The sequence below is a fragment of the Vitis riparia genome, unplaced genomic scaffold (genome assembly GCF_004353265.1).
Source record: "Vitis riparia cultivar Riparia Gloire de Montpellier isolate 1030 unplaced genomic scaffold, EGFV_Vit.rip_1.0 scaffold650_pilon_pilon, whole genome shotgun sequence".
Classification (NCBI taxonomy): domain Eukaryota; kingdom Viridiplantae; phylum Streptophyta; class Magnoliopsida; order Vitales; family Vitaceae; genus Vitis; species Vitis riparia.
In genome coordinates, this window is record NW_023269726.1 from 30,930 (window position 1) to 46,753 (window position 15,824).

Genomic DNA, 15,824 nt, shown 5'->3' on the forward strand with positions numbered 1-15,824 from the left:
ACTGGGGGGTCTTGCGAGCTTCGACGGGGAGGGAAGACTCAAACGCAGGAGTCGGGGCATCCAAAAGGGGGGACGCTTCCTTCTGGGAAGACCTTGCGATGGTAGGAGTCATAGCAGGGGTTCCACTCCTCTGACACAGCGAGCATCTAGGGCTTCCTTGCCTTAAATCTTTGGAAAGGGCTGGACCGAGGGGTTTACAAGGAGAACCCAAAGTGGCTGGGACCTTGGCCTTCGCTAGCCCAGGCCCAAAGGAACTTCCACATGCCTGGCCCGTCTCCACATCGTGGGCTTGGGAAAGGGGATGCTGGCCCGTTTCCACAGTGCGGGCAAGAGAAAGGGGAGCAGCTGCACCCGTCTTGTCTGAGGCAGGGGCACCAGTCCCCAAGGCCTGCGGGAGCAGCTTTTCAGGCTGTAGAAGGACTGTGGCAAAGGGCTGGGAGTCCACACTCCCCTTAGCGCGTGAAGGGGTCTCATCTTCTTCCCTAATATTCCAAGCACTAGACCCGTGGGCGAGGATCACGGTGGAGAGGTAGGGCTTTTCTTCCCACCATAGTTGCAGAGCATAACAAGAGGAGCCAGCGACCACCTACAACAAACTTGGGTGTTGCCATCCTCTGGTTTCGACGAGGACTCTGGCCCACTTGAGGTTCCGATATTCAGCTGTGTTTTCATTCACAGCCACGAACCTCCCACAAAAGTCACCGAACTTCTTGAAGAGGCTTCTTCCCCATAGATGCAAAGGGAGTCCTAAAATTCTAACCCACACGTGGCGTGCGTCCCCTCTATCTCCCTCAAGACATCCCACAGATGGCTTCCATTTTTCTAAGCAGAAGCTTCTTCCTCTAAAACGTCTCGTCCCTGAATTATACACCCTCTCTGCTTCGTCTTAGAATTCAAACTCCAGTAGCAGGAGATTTCTCTCACGTTTGACAACCAGAGGTTTCCTTCCAAGAACCATGAGTTCTTCGCCCACGATCCGAAAGAAACAAGGTCAAGAAGGCGATCAACGTCTCCCACCCAAGAGCCCACAAGACACCTTCCCAGCAGCTCCTCATTTCTATCCAAAGTTTCTTTCTCAATTTCTAAACAGACGGCATCACGTGGCACGGGGTAGTCCCGAAGAGAAGATGAGACTCTGTCTACACTACTACTGGGCGAGTCTTGAGAAGGTAAGTGGTTATCCAACAAAGCACCTTTCCACTGAAGGGGGGAGACTCCCACACTTCTCAGTTCACTAGCAAGAATTTTTTAGCCTCCAACAAGCCCTCTTCCTTCAGGAAAAGCCAAGGAAAATCTTTTGTTCTCCGCATCTCTTACGACGCAAAACAAAAATCTTCCTGCTCTATTACTTCTGAGTTCCAGACTATAATCTCTATCACCTTCTAACCAAAATTTCCTAAAAGGAGTTCTTTCCTTTAGCCCACAACATGACTCAACCCCTTCTAGGGGCAGAGATAAGTCTTTTCCTCCAAATCTGATCCATGAAGAAAACTTAGGGCCTCTTTCACAGATCTTTCCCCACACTTTTCCTTTGTGTTCTTCTATGTTAATCTCAAAAGTCTTCAACTCAACACCAAACCAGCACCTACCTCCAGGGGAAGTTACCGGCATTTTTACTGGTACAGGTTTGTTAAAAGAGTATTCCCTCTATGTACCCAAAGAATGAATCCTATGTCGGTCAATAGTAGAATTTTTTAATGAGGTTCATAAATCATAGATAGGCAATGCTTTAACATAATCTTTGAAGAGCTAGATGAATAGGAGATAAGGACAAGTTCAAAGGTGTTTGACCCTTACAACAAAGAAGATAGATGGTTGAATCATGTTATCAAGTTTAGAAGCCAGTATTTTTTATTTATCACAATTTTCAACCTCCCATTCTTTCAACAATTACCATATACATTCCCAAGTGGAAGCTTTTGAGTTTGATATTAAAATATACAGTAAAAGAAAACACTTCTTTGGTTCAATGTCTCTATAACGACTTCCACCTAACCATGTAGATATTATTCGCTCTAGTTTCAAAGGAGTCTTCACGACTTTAAAATGCATTTACAATGTTAAGAAGAGTTCATACTTATATAATGTCATAAACTTTCTCCCTTATCTGATGTGGGACATTACAATTAATCACCCTATGTAAACACAATTTCCTCGTTATGTCCCACGGGATTATGGGGCCAAACAGATAGACATCCCTTATGGGGGCAAAACAGATAGACTTCCCATATGGGGGCCAAACAAACTCCCACATCGGGATCGGGGATAGGCTCTAATACCTTCCAATACCATTTGTAACGATCCATACCTAACCATATAGATAAGAGAGAGTTTCTGACACTATATAAGTATGAACTTTTCTTAACCTTGTAGAAGTGTTTTAAAGTCATGAGGGCCCTTTTGAACTTAAAAGAGGGAGCAATATCCACATGGTTAGGTACAATCATTATAAATGGTATCAGAACATATCCCCAATCTTGATATAGGGGTTTGTTTGACTCCTTGTTTGAAGGGTGCCCGCTAAAGTCATCACTGATGGGATAGTCCAAGTGAACACAAACATGGCTCCTTTTTTTGAAGCCATAGAGTAAAAATTTTCTATTACTAACATTAGCTACTAATATTATGATACTTGAGATACCCACTTTCATAGCTTGGTCATATAATTTTCTTGTCATATTGCACATTCTCAAGTTGATTTATGAAGTGTGCATCCTTTCAAAGAAATTAAGCAAAATTGATTAAAAAAGTTTATCTATATTTTTGGCTGTCAAGCTACCAACCTAAAATCTTAAGTTGTTAAGTAATTGATCAAGAATTTATCCAGTCAGCATGAGTTAAAGTCTAATAATTAATTCGATACCATATGTGCATCAGGCCAAGTAGCCAACAATGTTAAGCTACCAATCATTAGGGGACTAATGATATCTCCTGATCGTTTGGAAAACAGGGCTTTGATTCCAATTTGACTCAGCTGCCTAAGTTGTTAGATAACTGGCCAATGATACATCAAGCCAGCTTGGGCTAGAGTCCTGGCATTAGTTTTATCACTGCTTGAGAAACAAGTTTTGATGAAAATTCTGTCATATTTTAGGTTCTTCCCACTGTGAAACAAGATAAGGAAATGAAATACTGAAATGTAGTTTCCTCTATCTATTCATTCATGAAATTCTTTTCTTTCAAAAATTTGTTCTAAATCAAGTGCTGAAGGGAAAATTGTTATAAGATGAGAAGAAAAGGAAATCTAAGAGACAACTGACCTTTTCGCTGAAGAGCACTGGAGTAAGGATATCATGGTCTCCCAGACCAAGCCTTCTGAGAGTATGGCTTCCTGGATAGAAACTTGCTAGGCTGGGCAAAGATTCAAGTGAAAGAGACCTTAATTCAGGAAACTCAATCTTATCAATAATCTCTTCAGCTCCTTCTCCCTGCCTGATGATTTCTTTTATTCCTTCAGGTTCTGTGTAGAGCGAGAAAAGCATTTTCAAGCTGCCACAGTTATGCACCTTGAGAAATTTCAGGTTTTGTAAGCACAATTTTTTTCCAAGGACCTTGTTGCACATATGCTCTATGTTCTGTAAATCATCTAAACCCAATTGACTCGGCTGACTGTCTGTTACATCTTCCGGAACATTTATCACTTCCAAATCAAAAACCACTTTTAATTCATCACAGCTGTCTATTGCAAGAGACTCTAGACTTGGCAACCAATTCTTGGATGTCAAAATATTCTGCAGTTCATTGCAATTTTCTACCTTCATTTCCTTCAGTTTGCTGAAGGAATTTGCAAACAGTTGGTTTTGCCATATTTTTTTCACGTTATCCAGGCCGGTGACATACAAGAACTCCAATTTAGGGAATGCAACCTGCAGAGTCCATCCCATCATGTTAATAAAATACCTATAAATTTGTTAATATCACAACATGATAGGAAATAGGACATAGAAGGTAAACATGAAAAGAACACAAAGCCAGAAGAAAGAAATAAATAAAAGAAAACATTTGCATTCATTAATGCTTCATCTTCTTAGCGATTAATTAAATATTTTTCCTGAAAAAAATTAATTGATTACGAATATGGTGTTAAATTGACAAAAAAAAAAAAAACAAAAAGCAGAAGATGTGGAAGATTAATAACTAAGAGACATGCTAACCTCTTCATTGAAGAGCACCCCAAGATTCTGTGTTCTTCGATAGAAACTTGTGAGGTTGGGCAAAGATAGAAGTGAAATTTGGGTTATCTGAGGAAAAATGATCTTGTCTATAGCTCCGTTTTCTGCAATGACAATTTCTTCTATCATAGAGCAATTTTCTACCTTCATTTCCTTCAGTTTGCTGAAGGAATTTGCAAACAGTTGGTTTTGCCATATTTTTTTCACATTATCCAGGCCGGTGACATACAAGAACTCCAATTTAGGGAATGCAACCTGCAGAGTCCATCCCATCATGTTAATAAAATACCTATAAATTTGTTAATATCACAACATGATAGGAAATAGGACATAGAAGGTAAACATGAAAAGAACACAAAGCTAGAGGAAATAAATAAATAAAAGAAAACATTTGCATTCATTAATGCTTCATCTTCTTAGCAATTAATTAAATAATTTTCCTGAAAAAAAATAATTGATTACAAATATAGTGTTAAATAGAAAGAAAAAAAAAACCACCAAAAAGCAGAAGATGTGGAAGATTAATAACTAAGAGACATGCTAACCTCTTCATTGAAGAGCACCCCAAGATTCTGTGTTCTTAGATAGAAACTTGTGAGGTTGGGCAAAGATAGAAGTGAAAGTTGGGTTATCTGAGGAAAAGTGATCTTGTCTGTAGCTCCGTTTTCTGCAATGACAATTTCTTCTATCATAGGGCAATTTTCTATGCGCAAGTGTTTGAGTTTGACAACACCCAATGCCATGGAAGCTGAAAAAAGATACATCAAGCTGTCACACTGCTTCACCCGCACCAATTCCAAGTTCTTGAAGCACGAAACTTGTCGAGGGCTGCTGTTGCATATATATCTCAACATAGGTAGATCGATTAAGCTCAGTTCTTCTAACTTTGAGAGCATCTCAACATGTTCATTGTCAGCATCATCAAGTCCATTAAGATCAAAGACTTCTTCAAGTAGGTCACATTTTTTCACAGTAAGCTTTTTTAAATTGCTTAAGCTTTGCACAAAATTGGATGACAAAACATTGGAAAGAAATGGGCAGTTCTCAATTATTAGGATCTTTAGATTCGAGAAGGCTCCAAATAAAGGTTGAAGATCCTTCAACTTGAGAGAGAGATTCAAGTACTCCAATTTAGGGAACGCAACCTGCAAATACGCAATAGATCATTACATCAATTGCAAAAGTGGTGGTCCAATTCCCAAAAAAATACATTCCCCGCCAAATATTTATTACAGGGAAAAAGAGGAAAAAAATCCTGATTTAATTACAATCAAGTAATTCTCCCAAGTAAAAAGTTCTCTATTAAAAATTCTATGTAGTAATGCTTTAACAATCCAATTTTTAAATCTATCTACGTAGCAAGACATTTATTTTGATTTCGATTGAAGCAAACTTTGTGCATTATGGGCTCATCCTTCTATCCTATACCATTTAAATTCTAGGAAGCCTTCAAGGAAGGACCTTTAGTTCATTACTAGATGATGCAATCACTTGAGCTACACTTTGGAAGGCCTTTCACCATTCAAATAGATTCATAAGATAATAGATTACAGTTTTTAAATTATTAAAGATGACTTTAACATAAATTCTAAAGAAACTATGCAACTATCAAACTTGGAACTAGAAAATTTTCACAAGTCCTTATTGGAATTGTTATTTTTATTCTTTTTCTGGAAAAAAAAAATGTGATTTTGAATTGGACTTGTTCTTTTTAATATTTTTCAAATAAAAAAATGTGATATATAAATAAGCTTTTCTTAACTTGACAACCATGGTTGACTTTATTCATGTTATATTATTAACAAAACTATCATAAATTTCACTTATTGGTGCCCCAGATTTATAATAAATTGACTAATTAATCATGCAATGCATGCACTTATTTTCTTTTAAACATTATAAAATATATATGTATATAGCTATTCAAAACATTTGTTGTAAATCAACAAAACTTGACTTCTCAAAATGATAAAATCAATGTATTTTTTGACTACTTCAAATCATAAATTATGGCATTCAAAATAATATCACAGATCAGAATCATGCATGGAATGGCTAAAGTGGCATGGCTTTAACATAAAGTTTTAATTAGAAAACTTCCAGGATATGAAACATGAGACAAATCAAAGAATTTGGGCTCTGACCTTATCACAAAGGAAGATGGGTTGTTCAACTGGTTTATCAAGTTCAGAAGCCAACATCTCCAGACTTTCATAACTTTCCACCTCCAGTCTCTTCAACATTGGCCACTCCAAATTATGCAGTCCCAGATAGAAACATTTTAGTTCTTTTAGACAGGAATTTGTCAAAGAGGTCACTTCAGGGAATAAGAACATGGACACTACTTTTGCCATATCTTCGTGTGCAACAATTTCCTTCACTCTACGAGAATTCATATCTACTTCTTTAACTTGCAGAAGGCTTCTCACCACATAACCTGGAAAAGGAATTTTAAGACTTGAACAATGAGAAACTCGTACAGACTTTAAGTTTCGATAGGTAAGAAGTCCTTGAGGAGCCTTATTCCATACACACTTCAGCGTCTCAAGATTATCTAAACACAATTCTCGCAACTGAAGGGTAGGAATATCATGATTTTCCTCACTACCTATGGATTCCAGATCAAAAACCTCTTCCAGTGAATTACAGTCCACTATCTTCAGAATTTGTAGACTCGGTAGCCTCTTCAGCACATTGGAAGGAATAACGTTCTGCAGTTTTTGACAGGACCGTACAGACAATCTTTTTAGATTTCCAAAGGAATCTGCAATAAACTCATGATTGTGCCATATCTTTTCCACATTATCCAGGTTGGAGAGATCCAAGTCCTCCAATCTAGGAAATGCAATCTGCAGACATGATTCTGTCGCATTAGTAATATATCTATATGCTCTGAATAACTAGACATAATAGGATATAACATGTAAGGCAACTATGACAAAGAAGAAAACTAGAATAAAAAAGCAAGAAAAAGAAAACATTTCCATTCACAAATACTTCATATATCCAAAATCAAATGGAGATTACAGAATTGCCAAATTCAGATTTTCAAATTATTCAAGTGAAAGGATCAAAATTTGAAACCCCTCTATTCTTTATCTCTTCTTTCAAATTTGATAAATCTTACTCGTTCATATATGTTTGGTCATAATAATTAGAGTTTCTATTGATGTATTAGGTGTAGTTGACAAATTTGTTCCATTTCTTCCTGATTACGTGCTCAAGTTGACTTTGGACTTTATCAAACTTGACTTCTAGTCACTTCAAAGCCATCAAATTCGAGGTAAGTGTAGATCTATGAATTGGTAAAGCTTTTGGAATGACTAACATATGAATCAAAACTGAACATAGCAGAAAATTAGATTGAAAAAATTCACAAAATAGGAGAATTCATCCATACCACCCCCTCCCTTCATCATTTTGTTTTCCAAATTCGTTTCTCACTCTACCTTCTATTTTAAAAAAGCTTTTTGAAATGTTTCAAAATTAAAGAACTCTCCATATATAATTAAATACCAAGGCCTTCAAGTATAAATAGATATGCTTTATTGAAAAGTGACGGATTTTAATGAACCCTAAGAGAAAATATTACTGTGGATAGAAAATAGATAAAACTAATGAGTTTTCAAAACATCTCATGTTTCTTCATTCCTTATATTTACACTTTGAGCTATAAGCTCCCTTCATCTATTGGGTGATCTCACTCAAGTATAAATAGACATTTCCATACCAAAGTTTTCAAGTACAAATAGACATTTGCATTCATTAATGCTTCATCTTCTTAGCAATTAGTCAATCAACCATAAGAAAATTAAAGCAAGTAGAAACCAATGGAGGAGCCAGACACATTTGTTAGGAAGGACAATGAGAAAAATAATATATAGTCATCATCTATAAATTGTAATGTATTAAAGGTATTCATTGTTATTCAAAATTAAATCATTTTAAATATTAATTATGAAATGTGTCAAATTAAACTACCAAAATAATAAAAACATTGAATTTTTTTTAAAATTTTATTAAAAAATTATCCATAACATTTAAAACAGATTGAAAAGAATTAAAAATAGTACAAAAAACATTAGAAATTTTCAATATTAATTTTAATAATTTTTTAGGAAAAAAAACTTATTGTATATATATATATATATTGAGATTTTTCAGAGCTATAATATCAAAGAGGTACCTACCAGCAAAATAGGACCAATCAAGTTACATCATGTGCATTGAGGTTTCGTTCTTTTGTACCTTCATCTCATTCATTTATATCTTACATTCATTCTTTGTACCTTTATCAACAACTTATATTTTTTTTGCGCACTTTCAATGGTGGAGATTGAGATTTCAATAGAAACTAAATTAGTACCTTAATTTTTTTTTCTTTTTCAAATAACTAAATATAAGACAGTTGAAAGTAAAGTCTTTTATTAAAAATTATCTTTCATATAATAAATCATCACTCAAACATTAGTGCCTTATGTTTAAACTTTGATGGAACCACATGTTACTCTTACTTCATGTAAAAATATAAGTAGTTAATAGTAACTTGATAGATGTTATCTATAATCCAGAATATCCTATCAAACAATAATAGTTTTATGACTAAAACAAAACATAAACTCACTTAATTTGAACAACTAAATAAGATGATCATCAAAAGTCAGTATAAAAAGGAAAAAGATTGAATAAACTGAAAAAAATAAGTGTGAATATTAAATAAGATTCTACTTGTTTTTATAATTTTAATTAAATTTTAGTATTTTTATAGTACTTAATGGTGAGTATTATTTTTTTGGTAATAATATTTAATTTTCATTATTTTTTATCTTTTAAAATTTTTAAATTAAATTTATATTTCTTAAAGAGCGCAAATTTTTCATTTAGTTTTTATTTTTTTAACAATTCTTTAGATGTAAGGGATTTTTTCATTTTTGTTTTTCTTTTTTTTGGGTAAATTGAGGGGTGGCATGTCCCCTCAGCCTTACACCCCACTAGTGTAGCAAATTGATTTTTAAACGAGATGATGTTTGCATAACAAGTTATAATCCCTCTCCTTTGCTTTTATAGAAATTACAAGCAACATGCTTGTGTATTAAGTCAAAATTTAAAAGATCCCTATGGATTTAAAATTATGGCTTTCATTTAATTTCATGGTTTATGTTTTAAATTTGAAAAGTATATATTAATTTAAATTAATTATTTCAACGAGATGGTATTGATTGGAAACTCCATGGTTCCTAATTTTTTGAGATCTCTAGGGTTCTCCTTTTGTAATGCTTTACTTTTTTTTTTTTTTTCAATTATACATTGTCTAATATAATTTCTTTTAACTCATACTATAAAATGAATTAATAATATGATTTTGTTGCTGACTTTAAATTGTTAAGCATGGACTAGTATCACTGTTAAAGATACAAGCAATTGGGTTGATGGTATTGAGTCTTACCCCAAGTAATTATGAACCGTATATCTTATTCCTCATTTATATTTCATGATGATTTTATCTAATTACTTCCTTTCCTTAGATTGATTTTCTCTTATTTATTCAACAAAATGTAACTTTTATATTTTCTAACTTTTATGTTTTGTATCTTATCAAAACTAAAGTGACAATAACGTTAATTAAAGAAAGGAGAAGCATCATTACAGACAACCTATATATATATATATATGTAGGTTGGGGTTAGGGTTGGGTAAATGAGGAATGAATTAATAAATATGAAGTGGGATTCATGGTGTGATCCACTCATAAATGAAGTGCTGGGAATCTTAAAATTGCATATGGGCTGTTTTATTTTAAATTTATTTATTTAATATCAAAGTAGTTTAAATAAATTAAAATGGAAGAAACTGGATATCAAGTCTTTAACATACCTTCTGATCGAAAAATAACGTGTGAGCATAAAGCATACTCTCTGAATAGATTCCTTGTGGTCCTTCATTGCTTGTCAATGACTCCTGGGTAGCAGTGGTTCCTGTGGAGTAGAAGTTACTGAGCTTTGGTAGATCTTCCAGGCTCAAGGATATCAGTTGAGGAAACACTAGTTCCCTTCTTTCTCCTGTGGGAAGAACTAATAGATACTGCAAATTCTTACATCTGCCCACTTGTAGAATTCTTAAGTTACCAAAACACCCCACTGGAATTGGGCCATGGCATACAGCATCCAAGTTAATGAGGTCCCGAAGATGCAGCTCCTCCAAGATAGGAAAGGCACTACGTGATGAGACCCACTGATCCATTGAATTAATGATGTATTGAATCCCGGGACTATCATGGATCTGGAGATGCTTCAGCTCAAGAAAGCCTTCCATGTCTAACTCGTTAGCAACATGTTTAGTATCATCCAATCCCCTCAATTCTAGATCTTCAATTCTCTTTAGCAGTTTGGAAAACCAGTTCACCAGATGAATTTTAACCTCACTGAGCTTCAACGTTCTTGAGGCTTTATAAGTATGATGCCACGTCCAGTGATCACCTACTAATATTCTATATCTGGTCAAGTTGTCAAAGAGCATATCTGGTGGAAGCAAATTTAGATTAGGTATTTTTATGTCTAAAGCCCCCAACCAAGACAAGTGTTTGAGCTCAGAAAGGCAAGCATTGCTTTCTCCATTGTTAACTCCTTCAACCTCCCATTGAGTAAAGCTATTTTCCATACACATACACTCCAATCGAGATAGACTTGATATGACATTCTGTGGAATTGCTTTGAGGTAAGAGCAATTCCGCAGATCTAACCACCTTAGATCACTCAATTGCATCAATTCTTTCGGCAACTGTTTAATATTGGAACCCACAAAACTAAGAACCTGCAATTTCTTGAGTTCTCCAATTATTGCGATATCTCCAAGCTGGCATTGGTCTAAACACAATGTTCGAAGATTTGGAAGGAAATGAAGTGATGAAGGCAATGGTGTAAGACACATTTCAGACAAGCTCAAGACTTTGAGTTCTTTGGTCACTACAAAAAAGGAGTCTGGAATTTTCAAGGACGAATTATTACCATCCAATAAAAGGAATTCAAGTTTGGGACATACCAATGCTCCTGGAAGCCTGTGGATATCTCTGCCTATCAAAATATGAGTGCAATATGTGAACTCATCCTTCATTTCCCAATATTCTTCGAATCCAAGAGCTTCTTCCACCACAAATCGATGAGGATCTTCCCTTGCAATTGCTCTGGCAACACCACGAACAACATTATGCATTCTGACAAACTCGTTAAACAACCCTGACGACTCCTGACTCTTTCCATCTTCAACGTCAAGCAACAAGCTTGAGGCTTTGAGGGTTCTCACCAATGTAACTAGTTTAATTCTTGCTTCCTCCAATGAGTTGAGGTGGTAAAACAAATCCAAACCCATAGCATACTGTAACAATTGATGCATTGAAATATCGCCATTGCTCAAACAACCACAAAGTAAGAACAATGACTTCACTTCATCACCTTTCAAATGGTTGTAACTCCACACCAGACATGTGTATACCTTTTCCTTCACTCCTCTGATGTTTGTTGGAGCAGAACCCCTCAGTTCTTTCAAGGCATTCTTCCATACATCCACGCTTTCACCTTTTAATGCCTTCGCAATTATTACAATTGCAATTGGTAGACCCTGACATTCGTTAACTACCTCCCTTGCTGTGGGTCGCAGTTGGTCGCCCTCCACGGAATCACCTGCTGTCTTCTTAAATAAATGCCAAGCTTCTTCTTCTTGTAAATGTTGAATTGGAAAACATTCTTGTGCGCACATGTCTTTGCGTAATAGGTCTTCGTCTCTAGAAGCCAACACTATTTTGCAATCTTTGTGATCATCTTTAGAAGGAATTCCGACTTCCTCCAAATTAACTTCCTTCCAAATGTCATCTAAGATAATAAGGATCTTCTCATTCTTCAATCTCTCCATCAGTTTACCTGCTCTAGCGGCTTTAGCCACCTCCTCAAGTTCCAAGCCTAACATGTCTGCAATTTTTTGTTGAATATCCGAAATTCCTTGTTGAATTTTTTCTGGTTCTCGAGTCCAAGATACCTGTATATAGACTTCTGTGGTGAACAGATTCTCTTGCTTAGCTTGTTCAGCTAATTGTTTCACCAGTGTGGTTTTGCCCACGCCGCCCATCCCCCATACCCCAATCATCTTCATCTTATCATCTCTTAATGCATCCATAATTTTGTTCAAAGTCGAGGCTCTTGACTCAAGAAGTTCATAATTTTTAAAGGTTGGGCTCCGTAGAGGGACACGATATGATACTCCATGAGGGAAAATGCATTCTTTTTGGATTTTAACAATAACCTGCGCCTTCTTGTATGCTTTCCTGCTTAGCAGATACCGTGACTTGAGATTAGGACACCACCCATTGAAACAGCTCTTGTTTTCATCTTTCATCAATTCCTCTGCCTCCCCTGTAATCACATCTACCCGATTCAGCCACTCTTGAACAATAGGTCTGATTTCATACCCCGCTCTTCTCGTTTCGTCATCAACAACCATCTGAAGGTCACCCCTCACACGCCCCAATTCCTGAATCTTCTTGTCGAGTTCATCCATGTGGCTGCGGCAGCAAAACAGATAACTAAGCTGGCGTCCAATTGGAGCAACCAAGTACTCTGAAACTTTTGCAGGAACGGCAATAATGATCTCTGTCATTTCGTCTCAGTTGGAATTTTTTTTTTCCTTTTTGGTGTGTGTGGTTTTGTTGGGAAAACAGAAGGGAAATGATGAAAAAACAGAAACAAATGAAAGCAGGAACAAGGGGAAACTAAAATAAGAGAGTGCAAGAAATGGAAGGAGCAGAGTATTTGTTCCAAGCAGAGAGACGGTCACCAACAAAGTGAAAACCAGAATCAGTAGCGAATATGAGTGAAGAGATGGAGAAAGCTCGAGGAATGCATGCAATTTGATTCAGTGTGACAAAACGAGAACAAAGGAAGTTGGTGTTTTGCAAGCAGATCCTGATGTGAGACCGAATGTGAAGAGTAGATTACCAAGCTATGAAGACAGATGGTGGTTTTTTTTTTTTTTTTTTGGGAGGTTATGTTGGAAAACAGATGGGAAGTGAGAAAATAAGAGGAAACTAAGAAGAGGGTGGAGGAAATGAAAGGAGCAGAGTTTGGGTTCCAAACAGAGAGACGGTGAATGAGAGCCAAGTTAGGAATGGATGATAAAATGGGAAAGAGGTAGTGAGTCGAAGAGATGGGGAAAGACAAAAGGATTAAGCAACAGCAACAATGACACCAAACAAAGAAGAGAGCGGTATTGCAATTAGGTATGGAAAGGAGCACACTACTTTTTAACTTGGGGTGTTATTAATTTAATTTTCCTTCAAGATTTCACTCCACAAATCATAAATTATGAATATGTCATTTTCTTTACAAAGATTTCATTACTAATCATTTAAAAACCTTTTTACAACTTTAAATGAGATGGTTGCAATTTTTAACTTTCCATTAAAGAACATGTAAGCATTGTAGCTTTATGTTCTGGGACGCCTTTGGCTGGAATTTTTTACGAGAGGACGATGGTATAAAAAAATATTTCCTAGTAGAAAAAATAATTTTAAATTTATAAGTAAGTAGAAAAGAAAAAAATAAAAATAATTATTTTTTTTTAAATTGTCCTTTTAAATGATGATTTTAAAAAAAAAATTATAACAAAAAATTCGTCTTGAAATGATTTTAAAATTTTCTTTTAAAAAGAATTATAGGAGACGATTTTGGAAAAAAAGAAATTTAAGGGAGACAAATACCCTAAGCCTTGGATTCCTTTACATGAACAATATTGTGTGTACGGACAAAAGGGCTCCCATCACTAGGCTCAATCAATGAAAGCCACCGTAGCAATGGATAAATATAGAAAAAGACAAACAAATATGAAATCACGATCAATGACTTTAAATTCCATCGTGTGCCATTCACCGGCTGCATGCGACTATATTATAACTCATTCAAGTTTCAGTCTCCTTCGGCTGCTAAGTTATTTCCATTTTAATCTCTTCTCTAACTATAAAAAATAATCACAATTTATTTATCATATATGTTTTAAGATATAACATATGTGAATCGCCCTACTTAAATTCATTTTTGCCTTCAAGGTTTGGCCAAATGATCTAACTTTATTATAATATTATAAAATGGGTAAATTCCCGTACAAGTTTCATTTAGAAAACAAACCTATAAAAATAATAATAATAATAATAATTATTATTATTTTATATTATTTCATCAAGTTTATTAGTACTATTATGTTGATATTTGGCTGGCGGTTAGGATGGGATAGGTTATAAATATTTTAAGATATTAATAATAATAACCTAAAATATTTATTATTTTTTAAGATAGTAATTTATTTTTATTTTAATAAATTTATTTTTATTGAAATAATAGTACATTCTTTAAGTTTTTATATATAGAATTTTTATTATTTTAAAACATATGTTTATAATTTTAGAAAAAAAAAACTATTATTTGTATACAAAGAAGATATATGCCTTGAAGTTAACTTTTGTAGGTACTATACATAATATAACTTATATTAATAAATCGGATAATTTTACATTTAAAAAAAATAATAAATTAAATATCTTAAATTAATAAATTATATAATTTTATATCTTATTTATATTTCATATAACTTTATTATTTTAAGATTATTAATTTATTAATAAATAAAATATTCATTTATTATTATATTTATTAATTTATTTTTATTAAAATAATACTAAATTCTTAAATTTAAATCTATAAATTTTTTATTATTAAAGTATATATTTTTAATTTTAATAATAATTTATAATTTAATATTTTTTTAATTAAATTTTAAAGTAAAAGAAATTGAAACCTTAATTATCAAATATGACTTTAATTAAAAGATGATGCATTAATCTGTAATTGAGGCTGCAACTTAAATTAAAAAAAGAAAAAAAAGAAAAATTATGATATGGTTCCTATACGCAGATAAAAGACTAATTTAAACATAAGTCTTGGAAAGGGGTTAAACCCTATATATTTTTCTAGATATTTTGCCCCAAAACTTCCATTTTCCAAGACTAGCCAGTTGGGATGTGGAAGGCCCGACTTTTTTTTTTTTTCTTTTTTTATTAGGTTGAAAATTGAAACAGTATATCACTGTTTCACTTTCAAACTAAAACCGTGTTATCTTTTTAGCTTCACCTTTTTACTTTTTATTTTTTATTTTTTTTATCTTATTTATTCATATAACTTTATTATTTATGATTGTTAATTTATTTATATATTAAATTTAAATAAGTGTAAACAAATAACATCATTAAAATTTAAATTTATAAAAAAATAAATATATAAATGTTATGTACTAAAATTTATTATTTACTAATTAATATTATTATTTACATAAAATTTAAAATATATACTTTAATAATTAAAAAAATTATATATTTAAACTTAATTATTTAGTATTACTTCAATAAATATAAAATTTTAGAAATAATAATAGATTATTATTTTATTTATTAATAAATTAATAATATTAAAACAATAGAGTTATATGAGCCTTCTCATTTTAATAATTTTTTTTTTATTTAGATTAAAACCACGTTTGGCAAATACATACTTCATTTTAATTTTTATTAATTTAGGTTAAAACTGCATTTGTCATTTGACAAATGCAATTTTATTT

At 33.7% G+C, this 15,824-nt stretch overlaps 1 protein-coding gene across 5 annotated transcripts in view; it reads right to left on the minus strand.

Moving 5' to 3' along the window:
• Nucleotides 1-13,425, minus strand: part of LOC117910214 — a 28,033-nt gene extending 14,608 nt beyond the window's left edge. For 2 of the 5 annotated variants that reach the window (XM_034824273.1, XM_034824274.1), the window contains exons 1-5: nucleotides 10,047-13,424; nucleotides 6,317-7,021; nucleotides 4,718-5,317; nucleotides 4,155-4,427; nucleotides 3,261-3,866 (exon numbers count right to left, since the gene is read on the minus strand). In XM_034824273.1, the coding sequence (XP_034680164.1) occupies nucleotides 3,261-3,866; nucleotides 4,155-4,427; nucleotides 4,718-5,317; nucleotides 6,317-7,021; nucleotides 10,047-12,818 (4,956 nt within the window). In that variant the 5' untranslated portion in view covers nucleotides 12,819-13,424. Of the gene's footprint in view, nucleotides 1-3,260; nucleotides 3,867-4,154; nucleotides 4,428-4,717; nucleotides 5,318-6,316; nucleotides 7,022-10,046 lie in introns of all 5 variants that reach the window. The other 3 variants (XM_034824275.1, XM_034824276.1, XM_034824277.1) reach the window with 3 other exon arrangements.
• Nucleotides 13,426-15,824: the final 2,399 nt, after the last annotated feature.